At 36.1% G+C, this 12,614-nt stretch overlaps 1 protein-coding gene across 2 annotated transcripts; it reads right to left on the reverse strand.

Moving 5' to 3' along the window:
- Positions 1-492: 492 nt before the first annotated feature.
- LOC148275310 (uncharacterized) lies at positions 493-10,759 on the reverse strand. 2 transcript variants are annotated; one of them, XM_088235884.1, is made up of 4 exons: positions 10,662-10,759; positions 5,384-5,692; positions 3,504-3,668; positions 493-1,009 (listed from the first exon to the last, which is right to left on the reverse strand). In XM_088235884.1, the coding sequence occupies exons 2-4, from the start codon at positions 5,649-5,651 to the stop codon at positions 984-986; spliced, it is 459 nt and encodes a 152-aa protein (XP_088092010.1). In that variant the 5' UTR covers positions 5,652-5,692; positions 10,662-10,759; the 3' UTR covers positions 493-983. The 2 variants fall into 2 exon arrangements, with proteins under 2 accessions (XP_088092010.1, XP_088092009.1); XM_088235883.1 differs by lacking the exon at positions 493-1,009 and having other exon boundaries at positions 1,878-3,668.
- Between the last annotated feature and the right edge of the window lie 1,855 nt (positions 10,760-12,614).

Genomic DNA, 12,614 nt, shown 5'->3' on the forward strand with positions numbered 1-12,614 from the left:
ATGTGGATTTGTGGGCCAGGGTTGGCACATAATTGGATTTTTAACAAAACCAAAGGAGTTTATCTCTAATCCTTTTAATTTGTTCGTGTTTGACTATGCATAAGTTTTTTTTTTTTTTTTACAAACCATTTCAGTTCTGATGCGATTTTCGTAATTAAGGGAGCTTGCCCCCAAAACGATTTTTCTTTAAATGTGTATGTAGAAAAAAAAAACGATCTTTATTTTTTTGTACAGCAGTGCAATTAATTGCTAGATTACCATACTTCGAAATTGTATTTTTGTACAGAATTCATAATATTTTGTATGTTTTATTTCCTTCTTTGGACTGTTAAAAATATTTATACAAAAAACATTTAAAATAAAAAATAAGTCTTCATAATTTCACAAAAAGCTGGCAATTTTAATAAATAAAACTTTCTGAAATGTGGTCGGATATTCTTACATTATTTTTAATGGTTTAAATTATTTTTGAATGGTTAAAATGAAAATTGGTTTTTGTACAACAATTTTTAATTTACTACGAAAATGACTCAATCTTGCAGTTTTTAAGATTTACATTGAATTTATGAAAACCTATACGCAAAATTACAGGTTCAGGTAAAGATTTCACTATGTTCCAATTAAATACATCAGTAATATCCTCAACTTGAGATCACACAAAGCTCCATTACGTTTGCGTCTTACAAATGACATAATAATATTAAAATTGTGGTAGTTGATGCGCTGATAACTTAACCTACATAATATTTGTCATTTTGCGTAGCAACAGTGTTAAACTCTACTAAAACGAAAGCGACTTCTTCACCGTTATTAATTTCAAGCGGATCAGACACTGTTTTTTCGTTTTCCTCGGCCAAAGATTCGGAGGCACGTTGTTCATATTCGTCGTAATGACTTATGATGAATGCCTCGAAATCTGTTGATTCATCAACTGAGTAGGCATCAAAGTCTGTTGTTTCCGTGTCGCTATGACATGTTCTCCTCTATAAGGTGTGGGTATCTTTTGATCCTGAGGGCAGAGAAAAATCGGATGGATTGTTTACCAATTGCTGTGTGGTATAAAAAGTTTAAATGAACAGAATAACTGGCTTGTCATTCTCAGCGTGTATTTGAGTTGAGACCCCCATCAGATTTTGACATTTTATTTGGTAAATCTTTGGCAAAAAATTTGCTTTATTGGCCAATTTGAACAAAACATCCCGTTACCTCGTTTAAAATCATGTTTTTGCCATTTACTTCATTTTCTTTTACATTTTCTTAGATTTCTTGGCTAGTGTTTTGACAATTTTGCCCACTTAAATATTTATTGTGTTTGTTCAAATAGATATACAGAAATACGTTGTAAGGCGTCTTCATTATGTATGCAATGAAATATATAAAACTTACTTGCCTCCTTTCAACACAAACTCCGCAACAACAAAAGTTTTGACAATATTTGGAGATATACACAAACCGACCTTCAAATTTCAAGTGATAACTGAAGCTGGCGGTAAACTAAATATTTAGTTTTGCCATGGAACTATCAAAATATACTTACCAAATGTAATTTTTATGATACCAGTAACTTTTCTTACTTTAAAACTTGATTTTGTTAAGGATTTCGGCAGTGGGCAAAATTGTCATGTTTGACGGTATAGTATTAATTTTTGGGGAAACTCTACTATTGTTTAGCACGTTTTTAAAATAAAAAAAGGCATGTCAGGAAAATGGTAAATGCTGATTACCTGGCAACATGTAGGTCGATTTCTATTAGATTAAATTTACTAACGGAGACAGGAACTTTATCTTATCGTTAAATCGAGATTTGAACATTTGAGTACACAGGAAAAAAAAGCCACTTTCATAACACCAGGAATAAAAGAAAATTAAAAATTCCATTAACGAAACAATAATTTATATTTTATATGTAAAATGTTTCCCTCGGCACGGGACACCCCAGTTACCCAACAATATTCTGTATAAAACAAAAAAAATACAATATTGAAAAAGTATGAATAAATAAAATAAAGATTTGTTATTATTATTGTATTCTCTAATGGAAAATAGAGTTAGGGATACGATTTTAAAATTTCTTGTAAATTGTATCTTTATATGAATATCAAGCTTTTTCGACTATTGTATTGACGTGATCCTAAAATGGAAGTATACCATCCATTAAAACACGCATTTTTTTTGCTTTTGTTGAGCGGCTTACGGGTTTCCCAGATAAATTATAGTCGTTGACAATGTATTTTTTCTTCCTAGTGAATCACATGACAAGGCATGTATCAATATTTTTTTAAAAGCTGCTTCTCGTTACAGTAGCAACAGATTCTGTCTAAATCAGCTTGCAGTTCTTCACGGTCCTTAAACTTTAAAAAGCTTTCTGTCATCAGCGTATAATAGGAGCCGAGAGTTTTATGTTTCAACAACCAGGTTGTAACGGTGTATTTTCATAACTTAAGGAAGTTATAAGGGTATATCTCCTGTTTTTCAACTGTGGACAAGCCCCATATATATAAGCTTCGCGGATTATTCCGATAAAAAATGAAAATTGCTTTTCAGTAAACTTCGTTCAGAGCATACGAAGCGTTTCTCGTCAGTGTGTATCCATTTGCGCCATTTAAAAGCAGTTTTCTATGAGATTTCAAAATAACATTACGAGCATGCGAACGGTGTCTCGCCAGTGTGTTTGCGCGTGTGGCGATTTAAATCGGACTTTCGGGAAAACGTATAACCACATTCTGTGCATGCGAACGGTTTCTCTCCAGTATGTTGAAGCATGTGAATTGTAAGATAACTTTTTCGTGATGTTGTATAATTACACTCTGAACATGCGAACGGTTTTTCACCAGTATGTTTAAACATGTGGATTGTAAGAGAACTTTTCCGTAATGCAGTATAACTACATTCTGAGCATGCGAACGGTTTCTCGCCAGTATGTTTAAGCATGTGCTGGTTTAAAACAGATATTTGTGAAAACGCATAATTACATACTGGGCAATGAAAAGATTTCTCTCCAGTATGTTTTAACATGTGAACTACAAGAGTACTTTTCCGTGATGCTATATAATTACATTCAGAGCATGCAAACCGTCTCTCGCCTGTATGTTTTAACATGTGAATTGTAATATGACTTTTCTTTGATGCTGTATAACTACATTGAGAGCATGCGAACGGTCTCTCGCCAGTATGTTTAAACATGTGGATTGCGAGAGAAGTTTTCTGTGATGCTGCATAATTACATTCAGAGCACACGAACGGTTTCTCGCCAGTATGTTTAAACATGTGTTTTGCAATTAAATTTTTCCGTGATGTTGCATAATTACATTCAGAGCATGCGAACGGTTTCTCGCCAGTATGTGTAAACATGTGTTTTGTAATTAAATTTTTCCGTGATGCTGTATAATTACATACAGAGCATGCGAACGGTTTCTCGCCAGTATGTGTAAACATGTGTTTTGTAATTAAGTTTTTCCGCGATGCTGCATAGTTACATTCAGAGCATGCGAACGGTTTCTCGCCAGTGTGTCGAAACTTGTGTAGTTTTAAACAATGCTTTGTGCGAGTTATGAAATCACATTCCGAGCATCTGAATATTTTCTTGACGGCACTACAAGTCGGTTGTGGTTCTGCGCTTTGAGAAGGCAGATCTGTCCTCTCCACTGTTAGGGTCGTCGACTTGGCGTCTGAAAAGAAAAAGTCATAGTTTTAACCTGGTGTTCTTTGCATCGAACATCAGCTTTTATGTAACAGATTCTAGCAAGGTCTAAAAGGGAACTGTGTTTTGATTTAGCTAATCTACGCTAGAATCACAAGCATTGAATAGTTGCCTTCAAATAACTAAGTCTTGTTTTAGCATTTATAAATAAGTTTGACAATGTGTTTGGGTCATTTTCCTAATGAATAAAGTGTATTGCCGATTCATCGGTGTTCATTACGTAAATAAGTTTAAAAATTCAGCAACCAATGTTAGCCGGCACTAAAGTAAGTACTGTTGGCAATATACTCGGCACTGTGGCCATAGTAAGTTTGTAGTACATTTTTTTTTTTATTTACATTTTTTTTGCACCACAACAGGCCAGGGGCCTAATTACAGTGGTGAATTACATCACATAGTACCCAGGCTTGAGGAAAATCACATTTCAATTTTTGTGTTCTCACCGGGAATCGAACCCGGAACCTTCCGTGCGCGAGTCAAGCGTCTTGACCACTACACCACGGAGGCCGCAACTCCTATCGGCTACTGACTACAAAAGGAACTGCCCAGCCATACACACTACTACTGACAGCAATTTTATTCCATGTATTTATTCCGGAACAAATATTACACCCTGGGATGGTATTCTGAATCTTCTCTACCCCTTATAGAGTGAATGATTTGGGCATTTTTATTTTTGCATGTGACTACACTCTGCTACATATACGGCCATACTGATGAGTAAATGTAAAATGATGTATAAAACTGTTTAAAAAACAGAAAAAAAAAAATAACAAGGTTTGGGACGATTCAACATAATTAAGTATTCTGGGTGGAAATAATGTTCTAAATCAGTGGTGGTCAGCATTTTGTAAACCATGCGCCAATTTTTTTATGCGGTTAGATGTGCCATACAACTCAAACTTTTGCCTTCTTACGTTCACGTTTGGGGTTGTAAAATAGAGATAGGAATAGGAACTGCTTCGCTTATGAGAGGAAAATGAATACTTCAATCACGGAATTCAATTAATTAATGTACGTCATGGCGCCTATTTTAAAATAATGGCCACAAGAATACAACTTGTGATCGTTGAATGCGCCATGTATGGCGCATGCGCCACGGTTCGGCCACCACTGTTCTAAATGAAAATCATCATATTACTTATGTTCAAAACTTTAACTTTTTAGTCAAACATTTTATAAGTGTTAGTAAATATTTGTACTTAACCACTTATCGACTTTTTATGTCTACCAGTTTCGAGACGTACCCGTCTCTTCGTTAGAACACTCACTACACCAACATGCAAATACTTAAATACACTTTCTCTTTTACCATCACCTAGTAAACAAAGTATTTACGAAAAATACATAAATTACATAGAGTTAAAGGGGATGCAAACACCACCATGTCCGAACACGCACGTGTCATACATGTGTCTTGACGAGGAGACGGGTACGCCTTGAAACCGGTAGACATAAAAAGTCGGAAAGTGGTTAAAAACAAATATTTACTAACATTAATGAAAATCATCATGTAAAGTTTCACGTGTTTGTATTTATTCGACGTTTAATCATCAATGTGGCCACATATAAAAAAAGTATAGTCGCGCAAAAATAAGAGAAACAAATAACCACTCTCCAGGGGCGTAGAAAAGATTCAGAATGGCGCCCTTGAAAGGTAAAGTAGAAAACAGTAGTACTCACTAGAGTCACCTTCAGTGTTGCGTGAGGATTCCAAGCATTCTCGCTTGATGTCGGGATATTCAATGTCAATTTCCGTGAAGATCAGTATATCACTCTCTATAGTGTATTGTTGTCCAGTACTGGTCCCCGGTTCAGCCTTCACGGCAGCAACACCTGGCTCCTCGCTTCTGCAGGGCCACGGCGCTCCTTCCCCAGTATGGAGAATATCTCCTTCCACATCGCCAGTCTCCGGTTCAGCCTTCACACTCACTGGGGCGGTCTGTTCCATAGTAGAATACAAACTCCTCGCTATATTCGACGATCAAACACCTAAAAATTTAGACGATAAATACAGAAAATCAATAATGGCTTGGGAATAGTTAATAATTATCAATACAGCGCAGCAGGGTAAACAAAGGATATTGTATTTTATTTTTTTATATTTGGACCCCTGTATTTAGTAGCCTTACGTGTCATGTAGAAGGCTAAGGTACCTACTCGAGAAAAATCGCTTTTGTTTGTCTTGGAAATGGGATGTTCGATCGCTGATTTTGGTTTATTACCTTTCCGAGTCCAATCACCATTGTTGCAAAGTATAAAAACAATGGCGCGTGATAACTACTTTTAACTACAGTGGGGATATCTGTTAAGGATATTCCATCTTTCCCACTTTCTGCTTTAAGATTATGGCGTTGTAAACTGAAAAATTCATTCATTTAGACAGCAAAAAACAAACAAATTATCAAATGACACTCTAAAATTAATGGAAGAAAGGAAAACACTTGACAGAGACTCGGATCAGTATAAAATACCAAACAAAGAAATAAAAAAAGATATCGAACATATAATACAAACCTCATCTTGCAAATAGAAAACAATAAAAACATGTGTTAAGGGGAATTGAATCACGCAGCAAACCAAATATAACAAAATCAAAGACAAAGATGGAAAATTAGTTAAAGACAAGGATTTAATCTCAAAAGTGATAAAAACATTCTACACGGAACTCTTTACATCAAATACAAACCATAGCGTGCAAGAAAAGGTGTGTATAATGAATGTAGGATCTGAAGAATTGCCGGAAATTGAGCATAACGAAATTGAATATACCCTGAAGTATATGAACAATAGTAAAGCCCCAAGTGAAGACAGAATTACTAGCGAAATGTTAAAATTAGGTGGTAGAAAGCTAACAGAAGCCATCAAAATATTACTTGATAAATGTTTAGAAGATGAAAAAATACCTGACGATTGGCAAAATGCAGAAATTAAATTATTGTTTAAAAAGGGCGACAGTGACAATCTCGAAAATAATAGACCAATCAGTCTACTGTCACACCTTTATAAATTGTTAACAAAAATTCTAACTAACCGATTAACACAAAAACTTGATTTTTATCAACTGTAAAAGACGCAGGCTTTCGCAAAGGCTTTGGAACTAGAGATCACATCCAATCAATTCGACTACTCATAGAAAAGTCAACTGAATACAACATAACACTACATTTAGCTTTTATCGACTATCGTAAAGCGTTTGACTCAGTTGAAAAATGGGCTGTTATTGAAGCACTCCAAAATGCCCGAGTTGATTCTAGATACATTAGATTAATAAAATTCATTTATGACAACGCTACTATGGATGTAAGGATTAATGAGGACACAAAAACTGATAAAATCAAAATAGAGAAAGGTGCCAGACAAGGGGACACAATATCACCAAAGCTCTTTACGATAGCCTTAGAGGATGTATTTAAAACCCTAAATTGGGAAAATAAGGGTGTAAAGATCGATGGCATGTACCTGAGTCACCTCAGATTCGCAGATGATATAGTGGTCATAAGTAAAGACATGGATGAACTAGGCGAAATGATTAAAGAACTACATGAGGCTTGAAAAAGGATTGGTTTGGAAATGAATATTCATAAAACAATGATTATGAGTTCAACAGGACGAGACATTTTCATTAACGATAGTAAAATCGAAGTGGTTGATGAATATATTTATCTAGAACACAAAGTCAAACTCGGTAAAGATAACCAGATGGCGGAGCTACCAAGGAGCATAGGGCTAAGTTGGGCTGCTTTCGGCAAACTTAAATATATTTTTGAAAATAAACAAGTCCCTATATGCTTGAAAAGACAAGTATATCAATCGTGCATATTGCCGGTGACAACATACGGACTAGAAACCATGTCTATAACACAAAAAAGTAGCCAGAAATTAAAATGCACGCAACGATCCATGGAAAGACAGATGCTCGGTGTATGCCTAAGAGACAAAATAAGAAATGAAGAAATAAGGCGCCGAACCGGAGTCGCGGATATCATGGATCGTGCTGCGAAATTGAAATGGCAGTGGGCAGGACACTCGGCGAGGCAAAATGATGGCAGGTGGACACCCAGAATAATAAAGTGGAGACCGTGGGCAAACAAAAGGAGTGTTGGAAGGCCACAGAAAAGATGAGTCGACGACATTGCCTCTATTGCCGGTAAAACGTGGATGATGAAAGTGGGAGATAGGAAGGAATGGAGACGTTTGGAAGAGGCCTTTATCCAGCAGTGGAGAGAATAAGGCTGCAGAAGAAGAAACTGAAAAGTGGGCACTGAAATAACAGATGTTCGATACTCTGTGAAGAAATATCATCGCTTGGACAATAGTCATCATTTCTTAATTTAAACCTATATAGGTAACTTTTCGTAGCTCCGTGTCCGGTAAAAATTTGGGTCGTTTCGAAAGTATTTTGGTGATGATGACGGAAGTTTGCCGCATCAGCCAGCGTTGGGTTTAGTGATTTTACCCGTAGAAGAAGCGCGGTAATGATCCTGCCAACGCTGCTGCGCATTTTGTTTTATGCAGCGTTTAGCAAAGCTAAGGGGAAATTCTGTAAAATAAGGAAATTATATTTCTTGCGATGACTTATGACGATATGTTTTACAACAGGATTAAAAATTCACAAATTCAACGTCTGTAGAGGTTGTGGGTAGTGAGCGTTGGAGTTCCTACCCCAGTTAGAGATTGGCAGAGAAGACACGAGATTGCTGTTTGATGTTTATTTATTACATGGCAAATAAACAATGAATTATGACGGCGATGAGAAGTTGAATAACTGCACTTGAATATGTTGTCGATTTTGAGCCGTTCCATGAGTGCTGACGACGCTGAAAATCGAGGTGTTGCACTTTGGTGCGAATAAACTGTTGAAATGTGCAGCGTTGCAGTGTTTGAAATTATTGTCCATCGCAAAAATAAAACAATGCACAATGGAAATTATTGATATATTTTATTGTGCAAACGTTAGTAAATTGTTACCACTGAAATTTGAATGCAAAAGTCATCCGTTGATTTAATTAAATCCAGCTGTTTGTCAGATGGTCATTGCCGATAAATATCTCACTGTAGATTGACAGGTATCACAGGGTGAGATGAAGCGCTTTCTAGTGGCAATGAGTTGTCCACGTCGGAGAACCGACGCTTGTTCTCCGACGACAATTTCAGGGCACACCGAATGTGTGAATGCGTTATGAAGATTCTTTCCATGACTTGCAAAGGTTGGATATGATACTTGCAGGATGCTTGATGAAGTTATCGTGTTGATAAGATGATTGTTGGTACGTTGATGCTTGTGCAGGTCGACGTAGGTTGTTGCAAACAATGCCGTCGAGCCGCAATATTGTTAAAACATTGCTGTGTAGAATCAGCGTAGATGGGCGAGTTCGGCGTAGCTTTGCTTGGATGCGTGATTGGCGTAGAAGAGCGAATTCGGCGTAGCTGTGCGAGAACAGCGTAGATGAGCAAGTTCGGCGTAGCTGTACGATAACGGCGTAGAGGAGCGAGTTCAGTGTAGTTGAGCGTTTTCGTTGCGGTTGAGCGAAATCAGTGAAACTAGGCGAGATCTGCGAAGATGAGCGTAATTGGCGTAGTTGTGTAAGATTAGCGTACTGTATGTTGTCTTCTGTCGTCCAACTGGATACTCTGGGAAACACCGCACTCTACGCAGCATCTAGCTGCGTAGAGTGCGGTGTTTCCAAACACGTCGTTCGGAGAAGATCTCTGCAGCAGTTAAGCGTTCCATAGGATACCACCCTGGTATTTTGGAGGAACATTAGTCGAAACGACGGGACACGTTGAATGAATAACATTTTGTTGAGGAGCGCGTAAGTAATAGTGATGAGGTTGAGGTAACTGCACTACATGCTGGAACTGAGTAACGTCGTCGAGCTGGTCTAACTGATTGAACTGAACTTGTTTGGCCGACTCACTGGACGAGCTGACTGACTGGCGTTGCGTCCTGTGGTCTCTTTATAGACGACGTTCCTTTGTAGTTCATTTCTTCATGGTAGGGACGATGTGAATGTACTGCAGAACAATGCAACGGTTTAACATGCAATACTATAAGAGTTGCATTATACGAATGTATTGGATTCGATAGAGAATGATGACATTGCATCGTCACTCATTAGTCTACTTGAAGAGAACTAAGTTAACGGCGCACTTAATTTGGTGAGCGCGCATTTGCGGTCGCAGGCCCTATGGCATGGAATGCTCTCCCAGCAGAGGTGCGAGGCTGTGAAAGTGAAGTGATGTTTCGGAAAAAACTTAAAACCCACTTGTTCTCTAAATCATTTGAATAAATCCGTAGCACGTGACAACAAAATAAATTATTTTAATTAAATTACAAATTTAAAAGCTTCAATTAAATTAACTTAACAATAGAATCACCATGTAAAGCGCCCTTGAGGTATTTTATTACGAAAATGGCGCTATATAAGTTATCCACAATAAATAAATAAATAAAATAAATTAACACGTGTGTGTCATTAATTATAGACTATGGCCCTTACATGTAATAATTTATTATTTGTCATAAATGGAATACCCAATAAAAAATCTGTAGAATTTTACGGGTTAATGTAGGGTTAGAGCTTCTACCCCAGTTGGGCATGGATAAAATAAGCGAGGTTGATATAGATGGTATTTATTACACAGTCAGTTAATGAAATAAGGAACTTCATTTCTATATGCATTTGGCGTAAAAATTTGTTTTATTTTTCAGAGTATATTTTTAAAGATTTGCCTAGAAACAAATTATATATGGGTCAACAATAATTGAGGAAACGTGATATTCTTGCTTATGAAGACATAAAACGAGAAAGAAGAAGACAGACGATCTATAAAAGACAAGTGATTGTCTACGGCCAAATCAAGCTTCTGTCATTTTCATCCGGAGCGGTGCTGACATACGAAATGTATTCTTATGTAAATAATATTTTTTTAAAAACCATAAAAGTCAGGTACTTACTAAATCAACGCTTGTGGGCGCAATGTATCACCGTTTTACAAGTGTGCTGTTTACGCGCACCCTTCCGCGGATGACACACGCGGCCATTTCGAGGAGGCACATAGACAATAAGTCGTGGAAGTGGAAGGTCATGTTCAAAATAGATTTAATGGTGCTTACCTAGTCCATAAAGATTTGACCATTACTAAAATGATTTAATGCTGATATTGATATCTTAAACGATACATGTAATAATTATTTATTTATTTTAAAGAAACAAACAGTCGACAATGATAAAATAACATTTTTTTAAAAATAGACAGACCAGACAGACCAGCAAAGTTTCTAAATAAAAATCATACATATTATTAAATTGTGTTACAACAAAAGGATGTGTTTGTGTGTATTTGTATGAGAGTAAGTGTAGATGTGTGTTTATGTGTATTAGTGTGGGAGTAAGTGTTCAGGAGTGTGTATCATTAAATAGTAAGTGGGATCGTATCGCAGCCAGAAATAATAAGTTTTAATTTATTTTTAAATAAATTAAGGGGCATGTAAAATATATCAAAAGATGAAAAAAAATATAATTAGAGCAAGAACGATAGAGGAACGAGTGTATAGTTAATGCTACAGACTGGTAGATGGAATAAACACTTATTTCTTGTCACGCGAAAGAGGCCTTTAAGATTAATTTTGGAGAGTAGGTTAAAATAATCTACCTTATTATTTAATAATTTATGTAAATAGCATAATTCAGATACAGTGCGTCTATTTTCAAGGGTAAAAAAATACATTTTGTTTGGCAGATTGGCTGTAAGTACAAAACGTTTTATTGTTTTTATAATGTAGGTATTTAAAACATTTTCGTTGAACATTTTCAATCCTTTCTATATTTGTTATGTATTGTGGGCTCCACCCGACGGATGCAAACTCCGAATTGCTACGTACAAAAGTGTCGTATAAAGTTTTTAGTGTATTCCGTTTTTAAAAGGTTTGGAAATTCTTAAAATAAAGCCCAGCATTTGGTAAGCTTTTTCAACAATAGAATTTATGTGAGACCCAAACAGCAATCTACTATCAAGAATAACTCCTAAGTCTCTAATCTCGCTACACCGTGATATGGAATTATCTTTGATCGTATAATAGAGTATTTTCACGTTTTTTTTTTATTTTGCAAAAAAATAGAAAAAAAAATTACGATGGTAACTGTACAGTTTTTATTTTTTTATGTCCACGCGTTAATTTTTCAGAGCGGTTTAAAAACGTATACTTTGAATTGGCGCCAAAACGAACACTCGGATGCCGTATGGGCTTGTGACGTCACGCGTTACGAATTTGACTGACCGTTCAAACAAATTCATACGAATTTGTATAGCCTACGTGTTGTTTTTGTTGTTATTGATTGTTTTAACTAATTAACGCGCATAAAATGTATTTAGTTATAAGATACAAGTACTGTTTAATTCCGATGTGCACAAACACTACGATGAAGACTCAAAATAAAGCTTTTTTCGCCATTCCTAGTACCTAATGAAAAAATGCAGAAAAAATGGTTTAACGCATTTGAACGTTATGAAACGAGATGTTAAAAAAAAACAAACCACTATTCTTTTTTCCGTAGGTCTTGTTCAGTACAAAATACTATATTTTATGGTGTAGACTGTAGACTATAAACATTTACTAACAGTAGGTACTGAAATTAGCACCTATAAAGCTTGACAGGTACTACAAAACTAAATTAGTTTATTCTTTGAACGTTATTGTTTATATTTGTATTATATTTCTGTACTTATGTTACTTAGTTTAATTTGTGGAACTGTTGGCAACTGACCTTGAGATGCTGGACAGTCTTCACACTTGCAGGAATCTATTATTTCCTAGACTTCATCGCAAATCAACGTCACCGAGTACGATTTGGTTCTAGCTTTAAGTTATGCTGGGGTGACTCGACCTTTTACCATTCAAATATCACCC

Source organism: Micrasema longulum, unplaced genomic scaffold (assembly GCF_059751315.1).
Source record: "Micrasema longulum isolate JH-2025_06_02 unplaced genomic scaffold, ASM5975131v1 h1tg001462l, whole genome shotgun sequence".
NCBI lineage: Eukaryota > Metazoa > Arthropoda > Insecta > Trichoptera > Brachycentridae > Micrasema > Micrasema longulum.